A 22,730-nucleotide genomic window follows, 5' to 3' on the forward strand; every position below is an offset into this window, starting at 1 on the left:
GGAGGCCTCTTGCTTAAAGACTTAGATCTCTCTTAAAAAGGAAGAAAATTTAAAATAAATTTACTCACAGCTTCCAAATTTTAGTGGACAGGCATGGGCATCCATAGGGAAGTCTTCCAAATGCATTGGACATTCAGCTCTCACCGTCAACCTTAAAGGAAATATAGAATACAAACAAGAGCCCTATAGATTAGATACCTCCTGATAAATAGAAGCAGGATGTTATTAACTGTAGCAAATATATTAATATTAAACAAGTATGAGAGGCAAGAATAAACTGCAGAGCTATGCTGAGTTGTTAATAATCAAATGATCTACAAAGAATTATTTACAATAATGATTGCATTCTATCCATCTTTCGTTCATTTGCTTTGAGAAAATAGGCTTCACCTGATTTTGTACAATGGATATGCATTGCTAATGTTTTCCAAAACAAGCACTGTCAACCAACCCACCCAGCTACAGCAAAATCTTTGAGAATAAAACTAGATGGAAGCAAATAAATACTTGCATAAATACAAATTCATCCTTGGTTGAAAGACATGGGTAGCAAATAAGAGAATTTCTCCTGTTTTAAGTGCAGCTATCTCTACTTCCTTCCTTAAGATAGTACCAAATGCAAACAACAAGAAAGGAATAGGTGAAGGAGGAAGTATTCTCAGGTTTTGTGAGATTAAGATTAAGGTAAAGTCTCCATATGTGATCTCGCTATTTGCCAACCATTTAGTTTGATTTACCAACCCACTGCCTAACTGAAGCGACGACTCTGTTGCATGTCTCTGTAGTCCCTGCAATGTTTGGGAATGTGAAATTTATTCATGTTTTTTAAAAAAGAATTGTTAAGAAAGAAGTTCACTGAAATGTATTTGCTCTCGGTTTGTAGAATTATGAGAGAATTTATACTCATTTCCCTCATATGAATTTAACAAGTATATTTACCTGTATTTTAAGTAGCTAAAGAAATGTTGTAAATGGCTTTATAGCCAGTAAAATCACAAAGTGATTATAATACAGATTAAAGAAAATATAAAAAGGATACATTAATTATTAAATTGCATTCTTAAATCCAACTATTAAAGAAAGTAATAATAGATTAGCAAAGATGGTGAGAAATTTAGGAAATGGAAGATACAGGATAGCTAGGGATGAAAAATTTTGCATATATAAGAAACCCTTAATCATAAACTATTCAGATTACATAAATCCCTCCCCAGAAAATTGCCACCTAAGAGGAATGAACTCTGGACTTAGGCTCAAAGACAAGTGTAGGGTATTTTACCAGGGGAAATAAAATTTCAAATATAAAAAAGACCTGTTTAGATAATTTGGAAAGTTCTCAACACATGTGTTTGCTGGTCCTTGATTTTCTTTCTCTCTTTTAGTGTTCTGGCTTTTTTTTTTTTTAAGTCCTATTACACATTGACTAGTTGGGTCCAATATCTAAAGTAGCTCTTGAAGCATTTTCTCTTTTCTTTTTTTTTTTTTTTTTTTTTTTTTTTTTTGAGACAGAGTCTCACTTTGTTGCCCAGGCTAGAGTGAGTGCCATGGCGTCAGCCTAGCTCACAGCAACCTCAAACTCCTGGGCTTAAGCGATCCTACTGCCTCAGCCTCCCGAGTAGCTGGGACTACAGGCATGAGCCACCATGCCCGGCTAATTTTTTTTGTATATATATTTTTAGTTGACCAGATAATTTCTTTCTATTTTTGGTAGAGACGGGGTCTCACTCTTGCTCAGGCTGGTCTCGAACTCCCGACCTCGAGCGATCCACCCGCCTCGGCCTCCCAGAGCTAGGATTACAGGCGTGAGCCACCGCGCTCGGCCTCTTTTCTTTTTTTTTTTTTCTTTTGGATGTTCATGTTTGAAAAGCTAGGTATTATGGCATATTTTTCAAAAAGCAAAATACCACTCTATTTACATAGTACCCACTAAATTGAGGATTTCACCTTTATTACCTTTTTATATTAAAGGAGTAATTGAACCATCTGAGTTACCAAACACCGATCAGATCTACAAAATAACATCTAACAAGTCATCTGTGAATAAAAATAATGCTGCCCTCAAGAATGTTTCCTGGACAAGTCTTAATTTCTCATAAATTAGGTATATTTTTAAACACCTCTTTTTCTTTTCATAAAGAAAATGTTCAAAACGTTATTAGATTCATATTTCCTTCATTCGACCATAAATGTATTGAGCACTTTATAGATGCTTGGCCTTGCAGTGATACTGACAAGGGGGAAATGTTAACAAAACAGAATTATATACATAGTCTTTAGTTTAAGGAAAAATTAAGACATCTTTATTCTCAGTCTAGCTATCAATATTGTCGTGAATTCATATACTTCTTCAAAGGCATATTTCCACATGAATCTGTGTTTTATTTTAAGAATTTTGTAACTTTCCATATTTTCTGTTTTCTTCCCCCTTCATTTATAGTAGAAATATTTTCAGATATACACTGTCAGATAGCTTCTAGAAATTTAATCTAGACCTTACCAGAATGCAGGAATATGTGAGTTTTGTAGCAGGGAGAGAAAGATCTTCATATTGCATTAGAACAGGTTGAGAGATATATTGATACATTGTATTATGTAATATATGGTAAACATTTTTCATCTTTTATAATCATTTTATTTAACACTTTAATGCTTGCATAATAGTTCAGCAAGTTAGGTTTCACAGCACAGTGATTTTTAAGGCTGAGAAACAGAAAAGCAGGAATGTTCCACCATGACCCATCAGCTTGATGATTGCCTTTAAGTGGAAAGGGAAGAAGTACAGAAATTCAGGAACAGAAGACCAACCCTCCTTACCTCATGGTGTATAGCAAGGTACCATCCTCTGTGATCCGCAGAAGTTTGTTGGGCATGGTCATGTTGTGGGCCACGGACTTCTTTCCATTGTGAAAAAAGGTATCCGGTGTCCAGATTTTACTTGCCATTAGGTTATTTAACCGGAGGACTGTCATGGGTCCTTTAAATTTTAACCTCTCATCCTTCCAGCTTTGACGGAAAAATACATCTATTGTATATTCCTAGATAATTTTAGAAAATGACAAACGGTTCACTGTGCTATATTTTGCAATGCAAATATCTCACTCAGACGATGCACAATTTTTGCAACTTTGTAAGTAAAATGTGAGCTGGGTGATGTTTCTGGAAGTAAACTTGCAGTAGTTTGTATATATTGGTGTCAAATGAATCATTAGTTGGTGCAATAATTTAAAAAAGAAAAAAGATCAAAAATTTTTGACATATTTCTCGGTCAGAAAAATTTTGCCAATTATCTCCTCAGATATGTGAAAGGAAAATGACACCCCACCCGCAAAACCACCCCTACCACACCAGCATTGGAAGAAATAGAATACATAGCAATTAACAAACAAGCTCATGTGAAATGGTATTATGTACAGGAACATGTTTACATTAGATAATTCCAGCCATAAAGATAAAGCATGATGTTTTGGGGGCCCTCTCATGATCTCTGAAAACCTCACACTCACACCCAAGTCAATCATGGTTCTACTGTTGGTGTGAAAATCTCCTTTTTTTTTTTTTTTTTTTGGCTAAGTAAACATTGTTTTTTTTTTTACAAATAATGTACATAGGCTTTCAATTCCCCTACACAATGAAGAAGATTATGAAAATAAACAATCTATTTCTACTGGTAATTTGGATCATTTCCAAAAAGAAAAAGAAAAAAAAATAATGTATAGTGCACGGGTATGTGTGAGTGTGTGTTTGATCGTATGTGTGTATAAGCCACAGGAGAAATGTGTGAAGCTCATCATCATTCACAGCCAGGGAATCTATTTATTTGAATAAACACAGCATTCCTTATGGCAATACCCAGAGACAAACATCTGCTAATCTGAAAACAAGCAATGTGACTTACCAGCTCCTAAAATTGAAAAGGGTAAAATCCATCTTCCTTGCAGTACTTGCTACACTGACACTAAATTTGAGACTCAATGGTTTGAAATAAATATTACCACATTCTCTATCCATCTTTGCATGCTACACACCAGGAGGACTAACTTGAAAGCATCATGCTACATTTTCCTAATCCTCTAAGCCCTATTACAGGAGAAAGCAGGGTTGTTTTTTTTTTAATCTTACATACATTATCTTTAGGACATACAAAATAAATATTGTCTGTCTCTAGGCATTTTGTGCATGAATTTAACTACCTGTCTGCTTCCCAGGGTTTAAGCAAGACCGGGTAAAGACTGAAGGAAGGTGTGTCCTTTGACTCGTGTTTGGCACTGCTGAACGCTTACTGTTCAAGCAACTAACAATTATTATTGGATGGCGTATAATGCACTGGGTACAGTGCTAATTGCTGAGTGAGTTAGAAACAAGGAAGTATAACATGATGCCAGTCTGTCTTTGTAGGCAAGACAAGTTACTTTGTTGGTTAGGTTTTTCTGTTTGGAAGTGTCAAACGAAAGGCACTACAATCCACGACTGGAATTTACTCACTAACAAACATTTGTTAAGCATTGGGGAAATTCAACAGAGGGAGAAACTCTTTAGGCGTGGGTGCTGTAAGAAAAACTTATGGAGGGGCACAGAGTGGTGTTTTCCATGAGGAAGGAAATGGGGAGGGTGACTGGATTATATAAGGAAGTAACATAATGTGGTAATGCTTGTCAGGGAAACAGGATGGATGGATCTACTCTGGGCTATGCATATTCTCTCCTATGGACAACAGACAGGCTTGCAAGGTAGGGATCTGATATATGATGCTATTTCTGTTATTTAGGACTTAGCCACAGATGCTCCATTCTCTGCCCAACTAACTACTTTAGATTGCCCAACAATAGAGGGAAAGGCTACTTGCAGATCAAAGTTTCAATGTCTAAGCTGACCATGTTCCCCGAATCTAAGAATTTGGTTAATTTCTGTGCTTGCTCCAAGGAGATTTTTTGAAAAAAATGAATGGTAAATATAAAAATAAATTTAATCAAATATTTGACAAAATATATCCCAAAGGCAATAATTTCAAAAAATCATGCCAAAACTTCCCAAAGTCCTGCTATTCATATGCGTATCACGTTTACCACCAGCTTTATTCGCCTGTGCTAACGACAGGCAATGAAATTCCCAAATTCATTTAGCACATTCTTCCTTCAAATATTGTACCAGTCATACAGCACACACACACACACACACACACACACACACACACACAAAGTACACACGTAAAAGGAGCAACACTAGCTGGGTTAGCTTCATTTCCATTTTCTCCTCTGTTAGAAGTAGAAATAAAAACTGAAATAAAGGCAGTTGGTGATGATCAGCTTCTGCCTAAGCAAGAATATAAATATTTGGTCTCCTATTTCTGAGTATGGCCTCTGTGTGGTTGCCATGGTAGCAGCAGGCACCTCCCAGAAGCTACTTGAACAACGTGACCTTGTCCCCATGGTCACAGTTCAGTTCGTTAGACCAAGAACGGGCATCTGGACCAAGATAGGCTAGAGCTCCTTCTTCAGGGAGTTGGAACAGGAGAGGGGCAGAGCCCCAGCATGGTGGTTATGGCTGTAAGTTCTAAACCTGCCTGCTGCACACCCTTACGTAATTTTCCTACCCTCACTAAGTCTCAGTTTCCTAATCTATAAACTGGGATAATCCACTTGGCTCTTGTAAAAAGTGAGTTGATACTTGTGATCAGCTTCCAAGAATGCTTAGAAAATAGAAAGCTCTTAATAAATGTTACAAATTATTATTTGTCCCCTTTTATTATCTTATCAACATAAATTTATATTAGCTTTCTATATAGCTGAGCATTTTAAAAATGTGCTATTTCTTTGGAAGGGTTGTCGGTCAGGAAATCCGAGGAAAGTGAGAAGGACGCAAAACATGCACAAAAAAAAAAAAAAAGCAGGAGACAAAAGGGACTCCACGGAAGAGAGAAAGCTCTGCTGAAGAATTTGCTCAAGAATTTGTTCAAGTTCCAGGGTTCCAGCCCCCATCACTTGAGTGAAAAATCTCTCTGAATTGCTCTGTTCAATGGAGTAGGTCCCTGGAGAATGGGAGCCTTATTCTGAAGATCTAGGACAAAACATCCACTGTGTTCCTAAATAAATATTATATTGAAGTGTTCCTGTTTGCACCATTTATTACCATCTGTGTGTGCTTTGACTTAATACATTTTAAGCACTGTGGAAAACAAGGCTTTATGATTGTGCTGCCTGGATATTTCTGTCAGAACCTAGTGCCCTGGGAATGTGCTGTTTGATTGCCAATTAATGGTTTTTGGAGTTGTCCTAATTTTGTTTTCTATTCCAGATGGAGTCAGATGCCTTGGGAGCTATGCAGTCTCTCAGGATGAATGGCCTGGGTTCAAGTTGCTACACTTAGCTAGCAGGTCACTTTCCTTCTCTGGAAATTGTAGATAAGAATAACACTTAGCTAAAAGGCTTGGCATGAAGATTAGATTAAATATTATCTAGAAAGCCACCAGCATGGTGCCTAATGAATTGTAAGCATTGATAAATGTTATTATTATTAATCAGATATTATATTAATTCTCACTTTTAAAACTACAGAGATTTTCCTGTTTGAAAAACAGCTTTGTCATTCTGTCTTCTAATTTTGATTGCCTCTAAATCACACTGCTCATTCTTAGACACAATTCTCTCATGATATGGTTTGAATGATTCATCTTCTAAAGCAAGGTGGTCAGGTACGATTTCTACTAGCCACTAGAAAATCAGTTGTACACCTATGGCTAACTGGATTCTTTGACAGAACAATTCAAACACTATCTGGTTCAGAAGTTTTAGGCAATAGGGAGTATTGCTGGCTTGGATACTCTATCCATTATTCCTATCTGATATTTGCCCAAAGATCATATATAAAATATAGGTCGTGATAACCACAGGGTTGATGGTATATCAAAATTCCTACTCTGCGCCTTTATCCTAAGATGAAGAAAATCCAGCACTGCTTCATTAAATCATTATTAGTTTGAATCACTAACTCAAAGGCATGCCAAAAGTTTTTAAGGAAAGAGATCATACGCGGGTTCAATTCCTATTGAACATATACTCTGTGAGGCACATGCTAGGTGCCAGCAACTGATACAGAACAGCTATTTTCTATTTATTTTTAAAGTATTAGTAGTAGCAGTAAGTGGAGGAGTATTGTCATCAATGCGTGGTGTTTGTAACGCTTCATCCCCTTTCATGATATTTGCATCAATGAGAAAAGAGCTTCACCAGTGTGAAACTTCTGAATGCTCCCCATTCCCTCACACTGTTCTCCTGGCGAAGCGGGGAGGAGGGAGGAGAATTTATCTGATTGGTGAATTTGGAAGGAGAACTCAGTCTTACCTATTTCAGCCCTTTCCTCTTGTCTTTCCCATTTGGGATGCTGGCTGTTTGTAAGACAGAAGTCTGCAGTGCTCCTCCACGCTAGGAGATTTCAGTGGACAATCTACACTGCAGCAGAGGGAGGCCCGACTGCCTGTGACTGGGTGGGTTAATCTGGCTGATTCTGGTGCTTACTCACTGCAGACCCACTTGTCTGCAGATAAAAGCCACATTCTACAATATCATCACTATTAGTAACATAGATGATATTCTCATTTCTCATGTCTCTTACTCCATTGTCTTATTTCTCCAAAGGTTTAGGACTCCTATAGGAAAGAAGGTGTAATTTATTGGGTTCATAGGACCTCAATATTTTAATGATATGGGCTCCTCAACCCATCACCTAGTGAGTAGTAATACAACACTGACTCTCAGCCAACAATGGACTGATACTCTGAGAGATGTGAAACAAGGATGTCTTTACGATTTTTGGCAACAATTTAGAAAAAGAAGACATTTATTTATAGAAGAGAAGCAATTACTATACATGTTTTAAAAAGTTAAATTGTATTTTATCTTCAATAAATGTGATTAGAATGCAAAAAAGGAAATTTAATTTGTTTATGGATTAATATAAAAATTGATTTGGGTCTTGATTTGGGCCTCTGTGGAAATACAAGATTTAGATGTGTGAAGAGAAGAGGAAATTCCCAGGACGTCTAATGGCATGGTAAGAGACTCAGAGGCAAGAATAATAATAGCTATTATTTATTGAGTACTATTGATAGTCAATTTATCCACATATCTCATTTAAATTTCGGAGCAGTCTTCCAGAAACGGACAACTATAATAACATGCACATTTGAGAGACCGTGAGCCTTAAAAGCTCAAGCCGTGGGTCCAAAGCTACTCTGTTGCTGGTGGCGGTGAGATTTGAGTTCAGCCAGCCTGAAACCCAGAGCCAGCCCTGCTAACCCCCAGCTACACTGCCTCACAGAATGCAGGACTCATGCAAATAACCAAAACAAATAGTTAATACTGAGAGCAAGTAAGGCAGAGTGGTCAAATCATTTATGCATTGAATGGAATACGGGGAGAAGAGCTTGAATTTGACCCTAAACCTGACTGGGCCCTAGTAAATATTCTTAATTATAAAAATACCATGAGAGAATAGTTTTGTGGGAAGACTGAGTTCCAACATGGGAAATTCACAATGGATCCTCAGAGACTGATCAATTCAGCAAAAAAATATTGCATCATACACTATTTCAGTAAAGTGGTCTACAGACTGACTATAACCACAAAATAAGTTGTCAGATGAATAAACTATGGTTGACTTTCATATTCTATTTTTTGCCTAGTAGTAATTGCTAACATTTGTTGAGTACTTATTATATGCTGAGAATTGTTTTCTGCAGTTTCATGTATCAATTCATTTAATATTTGTAATAACCCTATGAGGCATTATTATTAATCCCATTTTATACATGAAGAAACTGATCCAGAGAGATATCCCCAAGGACATGCCCTTCTATGTGGGGAAGCTGGGGTTATAAACCCAGGCAACCTGGTTCAGTAACCTGCATTCTTACCTAGCACCTGGCTGTCTCTCATATACAACACCAATTTTTATTTGGCCGGTTAGTACATTTCAAAGCTTGTCTGGAGATCTAAAATACCTAATTATCCCCTGAGCCTGCATTTCCCTATGTCTAATTCTCAGAATACTAGTTCTACAGAATGTTAACAGTATTGAATGACAAAAAGGGTTTTGGACAAATACGATTATAAAATACTAGATCAAATAAAGTCAAACAGTTTTCCTTAGCTCAAGAATTGTCAGAGCTTTTATTCTGCCAAGGTAGGTGTACTGTGAATTTCCTCACCTTTGGAAATGCTGGCCTGGGTTCATATTTTCTGTAACTTTTATCCTCAATCACTCTGAGCTACTTTGAAATCAAAAAACTTTTACATTAAGATAGTGTTAACAAAAGTCATTTTAAAAATAATATTCAATTAATATATCTTTGAAATATATTAATGATGGGGTATGTCTTCATCACCTCTTTATGATGTCTTGCTTATATAGATGAGTTCAGAATTATAGAATATCTGCAGAGCTCAACTGATTTACCAACTCCCATCAGCTAGAAGATAAATTCATGTTAATGTATTAGGGTTGGGGAAAGAAAGAATATGTTTTCACTTTATTTCTATTCTTGCTAATAATTTCATGAATGCCTTTTGCAATGAAGCAGAACGTTTCCCATTGGTGTTATTTTATTTTAACTATTTCTCTAATTCTGGTCAAGTGTTCACTCAACTTTTATACTCATTTCTTATTGATAGCCAAAAATAATTCAGAAATCACAATGTTTCTGTCCATGCTATAACAGTTCTGGCTACCTGAAAACCCAGCATCCTTGAATCCACATGGCCTCTGAACTAAAATGAAAGGTAACCCACACTGTATGGCTTGCAGAACATAAACCATGGCACAGCAATCATTTTAGGGATGGAAAAAAAGAAGACTGCAATGATTGATAACCATAGAAATAAGATTGATCTGGAAAGCACATGGGTAGTTTTCTATTACATAAATATTATATATATACATGTTATATTACATGTTATACACACAGACACAAAGGTACAGCCAAGCCTTTTCAAGTTGTTCCCCAAATACTTAGGCAACATTTTTCTTTCTAAAGTTAAATTTTAAAATTACCCCAAGAAAAGCAAAGATGCAGTGTCACTTACCATATCATGGTCTGAAACGGGTCCGAAACTGGTGACGAAGATGTCAGTCTTCACTTCGGTTACACGCTCTGATGAAGCAGGAAATTGCGCCAGTGAGTATAAATCAACAACCCTTATTAGATCTCACCACCACATACTCACATCCAAATGGGAAATTTATTGGCTTTGATTAGCTATTTCTAAAATTGGTCTACTGTGTAGTCCTGATAATTTACTGCTTACACATGAAATTTCACAGTTAATATTTTCAATGGAGAATGGAGCCTAAATATGCCACCTTGGGAGGAAGACTTTATGGAAAACTTAGCTGCTGCTTAATGAATTCTTCAAGACTAGACACACTTGCCTAAATGATACTACACTACTTCACATTATAATAAAATATGTTAGCATAAGGATATGGCTTAAGCTTAAATATTTTTACACAGCTAGGCAGATTCTCCAGGTATTTAGGCTACTCTTGGGAAGTATATAGCATGCTTGAGCAAGCTTTATTAACTCCTGAAAGACTCAAGAGTATGTTGTATAAATGTTTGTTTTCTTGTACTAAATCACAACTGAATTATCCAAATTTCTCCCTGGGAAAAATATGACAACCTATATCAGTATCTTCAATTTTGAGGATGAGGAGAGCATATTATAGCATAGGCAAAGGCTGTTTAATAGATATTGTTTCAAGTTTAATGTCATTTTATTATATTGGCCTTTGATGGCATATAGATCAACCAATGAAACATATTTATTGTACTTCTGTGACAATGTAACAGACATTTTCAAAGGAATACAGTCACTCACCAAGAAATAGAAAAACATTGTTTGCAGAAAAGGAAACAATTTGTTGAGGGATGAGAATAAAAATTATGACATTATAATTTTCACCTTTAGTTCTGACAAATAGCAGTCCAGTATCTTAAGAAGTTTATTTCATTCATCAAGGAACTTGTATCTCTGGCACAGAACACTAAAAATGTGTTCCAATATATGCAATAATAAATTCCTTTGAAAATCAAGAGCTGGTTTTTCTCTCTCAGCAATTCAATAGTTAATAGTTTCATATAAATTTCTCTCAAGGGGTCATGTTATATGCTACACATCATGTGTAACTCAGTTGATAAAGTAATTTGGAGTTGGAGATATTTCCTTCAATAGCCAATATAATTTTTGATGGGCTGTTTTTGCAAGAAAATTCATTGGCTACAAAAGGCTTAAATGACTCTCTTGACATAAGAATTATCTGGGGTTTACCCTTTAAAAAGTTCAATATGAGGACATAGCTGGTGAAAAAGAAGATAAAAAATTGTGCTCTTAGGACTCACTTCCAACCTCAGCTTTAAGTTGCTGCAGCAACTGGGTATAGCATAAGAGACACAGTTAATAGTGGTTAAGTCTCAACTGTCTTAATCATACTTCTCTTATAATGCCCCTGTTTTCATCACTTCCAGCAGCCATTTCTCCAATATATCCACCTCTCTCTCTTCCACATTCTCTCTCCATGTATGTTTTTCACCATACTAATTCTTTTTTTAGTTAAAGCATCTGTTATTTCTTAAGACTCCATCAAGAGCTGACACTTTATTACAACGTCAGAACTACCTTTTAATTAAAAACAATAATAAAAAGAAAATTCTAGCTATTCACAAAAGCTAGAATTTATTATATTAAATGAGTTAACTTTTTACTTGTTTTATCAATATGTCCCTTTCTGGTTCCAGCAAAGAAGCCATCAAGTGGATTTTCTTCAATATCATAAAATACATATTTATTGTCATGAAAAAAGTACAAAAAGAAAGAACAAATGGTAAATCCTTGAGCATATTTTCACCCGGAATTCTTTGTGTACCAGGTATGTTCCTTATCGGAAATAATTCTATTTCTTATTATTTATAGATCTATGCCTTGTAATCAAATGCTCTTGAAACTCTGTGATCAAGGAGAATCAATATTTACATTATCTCTCTACATAAATCTGGATATGGGCAGACATTCCTGTTATGCTTTTTCAGTCTTGGTTCTCTCCAGATTATAAAGTGTAAGCTTTGTGGTGAATATCTTGTGGAACTTAGTTACATGAAATCAAAATAATGTTAGTTTTTTTTTTATTTCTATTTATATTTTTGAGATGCATGTTCATTTAGGGAATATCTGCTAATCCGCATCTGCACACCTGAATACATTTGGCAAGGTCAGCTCTCCTTGAGTCCTTTATCACTATTATATAATTCCTGAGTGTAGAGAGGGCATAATTTATGCACTTTAAGATAATTGCCTAAGGTAGCTAGTTTCACAAAACTGGTTCACCACGTTTTAGGAGCAACCAATCTGTATTATCTAGCATGCTAAAGATCCCCGAAGAAGTGAGGTGTCCACTTGCCAAATATATGGGCCATTTCCCTCTGTTGTTTCTAGGTTGTTAGTAGATGCCCACACTACATAAGAAACAAATTAAAACCCTAAAAGCCTATTTGTGAAGATTATTATACCGATAAAATAGAACACAAAACATGGTTAAGTTTACATACATTTATTGCCATGCATAATTGTTACTGTGTCATATGGAGTTTAGGCATAAATGGAAAGAAATTCACATAAATGACTATAACCATATTTTTTAAGTATATTGCTTTCGTCTTTCAACTGTTCTTTACCCTAAACTTATTTATCATGCCAGTGCATCATCTATAAGTATTTTATCTTATTTGTACTAGCCATTTGCCTCTGAGAGTCCCCAAAACTCACCATTGCAACATTCCAAGGCAAGTACCCTGACCAAGAGCCCCCATATCATGAATCTCTTGAATGACCTTCTCACCATGTATCTTAATCATAGACATGTCCTTAAAGAGTTTCTGATTTTTGCTGTCTATTTGTTCTTCTATATTTTTTTTCTCCAAACATATGCATAATCCCTACACTTCAGGTAGCAAAATTTCCAAGTCTCAAAACTTAAGGATGCCAGTGAGGGTTTGCAGTGAGTAGTCAACTACTAAATGGAAGGGATGAGTGAAGGCATAAGAAGGGGAAGAAGAAGAGTGTAATAAAATCCTGCACACCCTCTGGAACTCGGAGCTATTGGATAATTAGAGGAGGAGAACAACCACTCCCCATACTTTCCCTTCTAATATATTTCCCTTGCCACATTCCCAAACAATTCTCTTTGATTTGTCATCAGTCTGTGAGTGAGTGTCCAGTGGAACGAAAAGTTTTCATGGCTGGAAAACTCCATTTAGTATCTATTCCTGTGGAAGATTCACAGTGAACACTAACATCCTAACATCTATAAGAAATCAGGTTTTACCTCTGTGTTTCCCAAAATTATTTGAGAATGCTACTTCAAGACATGACAAAAGCTTTAGGATAAGCTTGAGGTCAATATAATACATGTTGTTGGTAAACAAACAAAAAAATCTTCATAATATAAGTTTAGAAAACTTAGAAAAAAGTTAAAAAAAAGTCCCTGCAATGCCACCATCCACATAAATCCACTTTCTATTCAAATATATACTTGATTTTCTGCAAACCACATCCTCATTCAGTCCAATACATTTTCAACAACCAGGGGATGGGTTCCTTTGACTCAAGGTATATCCTTCACCATAGCTCACCAGGAATTTCCTGAGTGGTATGTGAAGTCATTATTTTTTAGGACAGAAGTTTTAGTAATCCCAAGTGCAAAGGCCTAAGGTAGAGCATGGTTGTGAAAGAATTTCAGCCAAATTGCAAATAGTGGCATAGTAAAGTCACTTTTTTGGCAAAGAAGTGGTGGTTTGAAATCAAGATCTCTTTAGGCCTAGGACCAGGCTTAAATTGAAAGTGTGCTTCTATCTAGGTGCTTTGGCTAAGATCTAGGGGAATTATTGAGAAATCTTCCTTTCCCCAAGTGCTGAGAAAATTTAGTCATCTCAGCCCCTCCCACAAATGAGAACCCATAGAATATATATACACACACACACACACGTATGTATGTATGTAGATATATATACACACGCACATGTATGTATGTATGCATATATATATTATTTAAGGAACATTGAAATCTAAATAATATGCTCTAATACCAATATTTTTTGACTTAGCACCAGACTCTAAAGTATTAGAAATAACTAGAAAGTATCCAAGACCTTTCTGTTGCTCACACAAGAAAAAGTCAACAAATTTTTATGTTTCAATGTATTCTATTGAAGAGCACACAACATGAATCAGGAACGTCTAATGAAGATAGCCTAAAATCATTATACACCTAGCCAGAGAAACGTGAGTGAACTCCTTATGTAACTAGGAAATTGTCTGAAAGCAGAAATCAATTAAAATAACTTGATTGGAAGAAATGTTCAAAGAGCCAATTAATCAAATACTTCTTTCAATCATATTTTCTTCAGAATAATCCTCCCACATTCAGTGTAGCAAGAAAGTCAAAAGACTATTTAAGTATAAATATACATATAGGTTCAAGTTTTCAAGGGAAAGACATGGAATAGCATTATTTAAAATGGGATCATGATAAAGAGGAAGATTATTATTACAGTTTTTGGGGATATCTCAAAATAATGCATCAATGTAAGTGAAGTATTTGATGACAAATAAATACACTAATATGTCTTTAAACAAGCACACCCTTCAATGGTGTCTGTCCATATATACAAACACACATGCATGCGTGTAAAGATGTGAGCAAATACTATATTATATACTGTAACTGCCAGGCAGCAGCTAATCTATTTTTACTGGGAATTTCCTACAATGTTGATATCCTGCTGATAAGTATTGAAATAACAGATGTTTTGAAGTGATAATTCAAAAAGACGATTAGTACTGGAGGCAGAAATGAGAAAAGAAAAAGCAGGGTAGTAAAATAAGCAGTAAGCACATTGGATGAAGAGTTTAAACACTCAGATTTAAACTCTGATTTTCCTCAAGAATAAGCTGTGACCTAAAGTCACAATCCTTTAAATCTCCGAGTGTGTTTTTTCTCATCTTTTGAAAGAAGAAATAATACCTGCACAGCTGAGTTGACGACATAGCATTGGAGTGAGGCTCAAATAAGATTGTGATGCCAAAAACACTTTGAGAGGCATCTATTGGGTACATTGATTTAGTCAATAAATGTTTATTGAGCATTTTCTGTGTGCCAGGTAGGCCCTAGTCTAGGGAACAGTAATACAATGATGAACAAAAGTGAAAATTCTTCTCCTCCTTTGTTGTATATCTCATAGTTTTTTTAGGAAAAACATGGTTTAGATATATTAGAGATGATAGATAAATAGGTAAGTAGAGAGATATAATTGCATATATAGTTATTCACAAGCATACACAAAAATTCTGCTAATTAAATTCAGGTCATTATAAATGCTCTGATGCAATGTCTTTCAAAGAGATAAAATTTGAACTGAGACCTTAAGATGAGAAAAATTTAGTGACAGTCAGATCCAGGGAAAAACATCAAGGAGAGGAAAAAAACAGGCAAAGGCCCCGAGGTGAGAATAAATGAGTTATGTTTAAGAAATAGGAAGCCCAGTTTATACAGAGCCTGGCGACGCTGATGATCATGGTACAATATAACACTCTAGAGGCAAGTGGAGCTACACCTGAGGAGCCTTGTGCATTTCAGTAAGCAGTTGACCTTTATTCTAACACAGTAGGAAACCTTTGGGTAATGAAATGAAATGATGTTACTTGCAATTTAAGAAGATAGCTGAATCTGTGTGAATAGTGAATTGTAAAAGTGACTGTAATAAAAAAACGGAGGAGGGAATGAATAAAAAGATTGTACGTGGTATTTTCTTAGGAATCGCTGTCACAACAACTTCTTTAATATGGCATTGACCATGTTTTCACTGGAGATGCTCTCTCTGGGGAACTCAGAATAATATTTACTAGACGCAGTTCCACAGGCTCATAACTTATGGAGGTGGTGTAGTGCCTCCTTGAAGCTACTTTGTGTCTATTAATTCATAGAGGCAGCCACTACACGGAGACTAAATGGACTAACATTAGTCATCATAATAAAATGTATCTCAAAACCTTACTTTAAAATGGTCCTGTTTGGAAATTGAAAACATCCTGGGCTCCCACATAAACATTAATGCACACTTCTGGATCAGGCATCGTTCCAGCTCCCTGCCCACCTGCCTCGACCAACATTTTTGCTCCCTGTCTTTCATTTCCATTCTCTTAATGCATTAGAAAAATTGGCAACTTTCCCCTAGCTAATACATAGAGCTACTTAATTTTGGCTGTGTTCAGCTACAAAATGTGGATATGGGGTAAATAGACACCCAAGTTTCAAGATGTTTAATCAATCCCTGACCCTTTGGTGTTTTTGGATTCCAAGAACTCATATGATACAAGCATCTTCGAGGAAGAAAGTTCATTTTTATTGCAGTAAATAACTCATTTCCACTGAAAAATTCCCTCCTAATATTATAATATGAGCAGTCTATATTGGGATAGGTCTAACCTTTAAAGAAGAGTGTGCATTGTGATGTTAGAGGCATGGGTTTCTTTTGGTCTGTGTAAGTCTTGATCAACATTGTGCAGATGGTGATAGCCTTGAGGCATCATATTTCCAGTTCCCACGGTAGTATTTTAGTGATATGAGAATAATAATATAACAATCTTGGAGGAAAAGATTATCATTTAGGACCTTGCTTTCTCTTAAGTTTTCCAAAAATGGCTGCTTATGACAATTAACAATGAGATAAATACACATCTCAGGAACACTACATTATTTTTCAAATATAGAATTCAGAATCCACCAGAAAAAAAAGTCATAATATATACACAACATTTTTTAAGGATACCACATTGGTACTGCAATCAAGATGGGAAATGGAAACTATGTAAAAATGTCAAGAGTAGCTACACACAAAAACATAAACTGAAGTTGTTTACTAATACTAGGGTCTTTATAACTTGAGCATAGACTCAGTGGCTATACTTTATATGTGGAAATTCTTGGCATTGAATTAGGTAGATGATTTATACAGAACAGGAAAGATGAGAGCAGAAAGTTTTCTGAACATGCTAGAACATTCCTTTGGGTATCCAGGTTGGATTCATTACACAAACTGTTTTCATGAGCTGACTGGAGATGGCCGGTAAAGGTTGAAAGGTGCTCACTGTTCATTTTACCAATTCCTCTTGGGTTTTTGATAACTGCCTTTTCTCTGAAATTGAATTGAGTTATGGAATGTCTAGAATAATATTTCTGTGGAAATGAGTTGCATTATGCCAAAATCTGAGCATCTGTTCCACACCTTGCATTAAAAGCACCAGATAAAACTACAGCAAATTCAAAAGGAAAGATTCCGGGATGAAATTGCAAAAGGTAATATTAAGGCCATTTTCTAGTAAAGTAAATGCAACAATAACAAAAAGTGAGTGGATAAACCTAACTTTACACTATTTTACTTATATTGTCAGTAATTTAGAATCATTTTATCTAATGCTATCACATTGTGACAGAAACGTCCTCTCTGTTTTTCGAATTCTGGCTTTTTAATATAAATACAAAATATGTGTTTTAAGATTAGTTGAACGTGAATAAAATGTTTCTCTCTGATCTCAATGTCACTTGGGATATAAGAAAATAAAAGATCACATGAATATCAGACACCTTATAATCTTGAGACAGAACAAAGCTAAATTTTAAAACATATTAAACTATACTGCTTTTCCTATCCTCTAGTCATCTAAACTTTATAAAGTTGCACAAAATTTCACAAAACCTAACCAGTTTTTTTCCCCAGCATTCTTAGTATTCCACTTTTTCTTATTTTTACATAAAGAAACACAACCCAAATAGTAAGTTAATTCCCTCAGAAGCCGACACCATTTTGCCAGCTGCAGGTAATTTCCAACCCAGTTGCCTTGTTTTAGGAGTTGGGAATTCTTGTATCTTAAAGCTGAGATCCTTTGCATTAATTTAGCTAAACTGTTTTATACAGGCATACGTAATCCAAGATTAGGAAAATTATGATGATAAAAGAAAAATCTACTTTCAGACATAAATTGTTTTTTAAATAATGTATTACTGTTAAAATACCTCGAGAGAAAGCTCTAGTCACCAATGCTCTTCTAATTGATACTTTGAAGCAAAAACAAAAATGAAAACAAAACAAAGCCCCCAACACCAAAACATCCAAATCTGCAACACTTACATGGAAATGAAGAAAACTTTAACTAGATCTTGGGATAAAGTCCCTTCACCATCTCTACTCATTCCCTTGCCATGTTTATCTATGTGGTTTGATGTAAAATCTTTGAGAGGCATCCATCACCCTGAACATTATTGATTGAGATTATATATGACCGCATTTAGAAATTATAACAATATTTCCAGGAACTACCATTAATAGGGAGAGAGATGGTGGAAAGTTGTTTCTTCTGCAGTTCCTTCAAAATGTGGCACAACAATTTCCTCAGCTCTAAACCATTAGTGTTCCAGTTCAGGATTTGCCCTAATTTGTTTTCCAAAAAGTGAAATGATTTTGTTTTTCGAAGAAAAATGTTTTGTTTTTTGTAAGCCAGATGGGTGAGAACGAGCCCGTGGACAGAGGAAAGGGGAAGCCCTTGGCTTGGTGGTATGTCGCCTGGACAATACAATGAACATCAGCCTGGCTCATGCTGGAATTTCAGCATATCATAAACAAAGTGCAGCCTGCACGTCTGGTGAAGCAAAAGGAAAGGGATTTGATTGTCCATAAAACCTGAAACCTCCCTTCAAAATCACTCCCAGACTACAGAGAAGCCAATATGAAAGTGATTGAAATCTCACCGAAATGGGTGCAGCTCAGTGGGAGCATTATTTAATTTTTTAGGAAGGTAGAGTACATCCAGTCCCCCTTCATTTATTATAATATAGCTAAAAAGGAAGAAAATTCAGGAAAATGAATTTCCTTAGAAGATTTTTGTTTTGGCCCAGATTTAAAATAAAAAGAGCCGTCTTGATTAATCAAGGGACACCTGCCTCTCTCCTCTCTCTGGGTTCATAAGGTCTGTTGCTCTCTTTACTATTTCCTCTCTGTCATTCTGCTTCACCTTCTCAATTCTGCTCACTCCCCTCTGTTCTCTCCTTATTGTGCATCCTTCTCTTTTGCTCCCCTTTCTCTGTTAATCTTTTCTTTCTTATCTTCCCATTTTTCTGACTCTTACCTTTTCTCCCCCTATTTCATTCTTCTATACTGACCATGCTTAAGGCAAGAGTTCTTTGAAAAACATGCTTCAGCCTCTAGTTGCAAGGAAGAAGCAGCCCCTCATGTCTTGCCACCAAAGAAAGAGTTTAGAGATGAGAATGAATTCAACAATTACTGACAATTTTGATTCGCATTTTATGGATAACTATTATTTTAATTCAAGCCTATTTAAAATTTTCCTCATATACATTGTACTTAAAATATGAACACGTCCAACTCATTTTTCTCTTTATGACCCTGAATAGAGTTCCACATATTCTAATTCATTTTAATCCTTCTACCAAAAAAAATCACTTCCAAGAGATCTCTCTGTATATTATCCATTTATTTTCACTTTGTCAGGGTTGTACTGGGTCCTCACAAGGTAGACATTTTCAATAGTGTTACAATATATGCAAACTGATTTCTATCATCTAATCAACCAAGTTACATATTTTGTTTCCTAGTTATTGAATTCAAGATGTATATTTCCAAAAGTAATCCTATACCTTCTGATGCAGTGTGTGTTTCTGAAAAAACAGGTCATGATGAATTTGCACATACAAGAGTTTCTTATATTAGTCTCAAGTCTCAGCTTTTCACATTTTCTGAGGACATTCAGAACCCAAAATCCTTGCCTTTGGCACAATGTTATTACTTTTATAAAGCCAGACTTTTGTCATAATAAAGAAGACAGCAGGCACCTTTCTCTCACAAGAGGAGATTAAACTAGCTGTGATCATGAATTTACTTAGAGAAAACTTTTACCCCCTTATATGCTAATGATAATCGTTTAAGTATTTCCTTTACACAGTGTTTTCATCTAAAAACAAATGGCTCATGTAAAAAAATGAAAGGGGAGGGTCCATTTTGCAATGGGGATCTACTGAAATGCATGTCATACTTAAATTACCAGAAATTTATGGTAAAGGAATGAAATTCAATACTTCGAATTGACAAAAAAAAAGATAATTTCAATTTATAGCAGCTAGCAATCATGGTGTTAATATGTTTCTCTAATTCTATAGCTGATTATGTCTTTAAAAGCTCTTAAAACTGTATTTAGTATTTTAAACTATAGTTCTTTAATGATAGAGACATTCTGAAAATGTACTTAAAATGTTGATGATTCTGTAGATATAAGTGATAAGCACATACCATTCTATCCCTTAAAGATTAAAAAATGTGCTCCAAAAATTATTAAAAAAATGCTTTAGTCAGTATTAAAGCTTTTTCATAAATCTCAAGTCTATCACATTTAATTGTACTACATTCCAGTAGGATATTTAAAATAAAAAGAGAAAATATTTGAGCTACATTTTTGTTTTGATGTCTATCATATTCTCAAAATCAGTGTTACCAGGAATCAGAAAATCGTCTTCAGTAAAATCTAAAGTACATTCACTCTTTTAATTTACTCAGGTCCTGGAATTCTTTACCACTATAGCACATTGTATTCATTTCTATTAAACAGAAGATACCTTGTCTATATTTGGCTAACTACTATTTCTGCTCTTTAAATGCAGGTCTATATTTGTTATTTTCTGGGATTAAACAGATAATAAAGTAGATTCTACAAAAATAAAAAAGTTATAGTATGAATTAATGTACCTCTGTAAGCAAATCTACCAGTATCTCAAGTATTGAAAATTGGCTTTTCTCACTACTTTTAATCTAATTCATACATTCTCAAGGTCCATAGCTCTCCATGGTCTAGGTTTGCATCTGATGATTAGGCAAAATGATTCTTGCTTGAACCATACTTGATTATAGGTTTGATATATACATTTATTAAAGAGTTATTATATACAGTTAAATGAAAACAAGCAGTCATGGGTTGTTACTTGTACTCCAAATGAAATACAACCACACAGCTGACCCTTAAAGAAGGTATGTGTTTGTATACAAAAAATTCTTTCATAAATTGAAAACTATGCACAGATGTTTCCAGGGATACTCATATTAACCAATATTTCCTAAACCAGGGGAAAGAGAATGTTTGGATATGTTATGAAATTCTGCTGATTTTATAGGGAATGTAATCACAGAGCAGGAAATAGATTCATTCAGTAAAGGAATCAGACACATTGAGATCAGTACTATCAAAAGTCTTGCTTTTTAAAAGTTATATCACTAGCCTATTTCTTCTTTCTATACATTCCTCCTCTAGCTAGTCTTTATAATTTATTACAATTTTTTTTAAATCAAGAATAATTTTGGAAGCCAGTCCAGGTGTTTAAATGTACACAGACATTTTACATCATGTACACAATTATGCTCTCCATTTTGTGACTACCTTATTTTGACTTAAAGATTTCTTTCTAAAAACAAAAATGTAAACTAGGTGGAGCCTAAACCTGAAGAAATTCGTATAGTATGTCCTGAAAGGAGTATTTGAAATTGATTAGAAAAAACACCTGGTGAAATCTTTGACATATATTTGAGTTGTGTCTTTGACAAGGCAGTTCCCCTTAAACCTCTGAGATACTAACGACCTTTCACAGCCTCAAAATAGACCCATGATGCACATCCATGTGATTACACTATGCAAAATATTTTTAAGTGACTCTAAATCCATGCTACCATTGTGTTGCAAAATCGGTTTTATTCTTTGCTTATCTATGATGTCTAAACAAAGAAAAGGTGGCATTGTTAATATTGCCATTTAATTACTATTTAAATATTGCTATTAAATGCTTTCTATAAATGCTTTGGAAAAGGTACAGTATCAGCTATAGCTGGGAGTCATATATTCTAACCTTGATTTCCTGTGTGACTTTGAACGATAATTTATTTCCTTGCTTCACTTATTTTACTCTAAGATCAATATTTTGATTTGCCTTCATTAGTCTTTGTTTAACCAAATAAGATAGTTTGATTATCTTATTCAAAGGTTCTTCAAATAGTGTTCAATTTCTAGAACTATTTATTCTTACTGTTATACGTATTGTGTTATTAAGTGCTATCTTCCTAAGCAGAAATTCATCAGTATAACCAAGTAATAAATATACCAAAGAAATAAAATTTTATTACCAAAAATTAGTATATAAGTTTAAATGTCTGGTTAAAAAAAAAGCCACTATTGTCTCTCTAATTCACCCATTATCCTAGAGGTGATGGTAATCTAACACAAAATAGTGGATTGATATGTAATTTTCCAAAATAAATGTTTAACGCAATAGAATTAGAGATATCTTGTTGTAATTCAATGCAGTCATAGCAGTACCAGGTGAGGCAGATGCAGTCTTTGTGCTGGAAGGGAGAATATTATCCCCATTTTTCCCTGTATAATCAAATCATTGCACAGAAAACATTTTGCTTGTCAAATAAATGTAACAACTTCTTCATACCAGCATGAGAATCTCCTGTCTGCCTTTTACTACATTTGGGTATGTACGTGAAACTACCATAGTAAATTGACATAGAGTGACCTATTAAAAATAGAATTCATCATTAAACTACATGCTTCCATTCTTATTACTAG

At 35.0% G+C, this 22,730-nt stretch overlaps 1 protein-coding gene across 1 annotated transcript in view; it reads right to left on the bottom strand.

Moving 5' to 3' along the window:
• The window catches only part of GABRA1 (gamma-aminobutyric acid type A receptor subunit alpha1), a 54,944-nt gene that overhangs the window by 26,355 nt on the left and 5,859 nt on the right, over positions 1-22,730 (bottom strand). The window contains exons 4-6 of the mRNA XM_045551235.1: positions 10,077-10,144; positions 2,815-3,035; positions 69-151 (exon numbers count right to left, since the gene is read on the bottom strand). Coding sequence (XP_045407191.1) covers positions 69-151; positions 2,815-3,035; positions 10,077-10,144 — 372 coding nt within the window. The remainder of the gene's footprint in view (positions 1-68; positions 152-2,814; positions 3,036-10,076; positions 10,145-22,730) is intronic.

Source organism: Lemur catta, chromosome 5, assembly GCF_020740605.2.
Source record: "Lemur catta isolate mLemCat1 chromosome 5, mLemCat1.pri, whole genome shotgun sequence".
NCBI lineage: Eukaryota > Metazoa > Chordata > Mammalia > Primates > Lemuridae > Lemur > Lemur catta.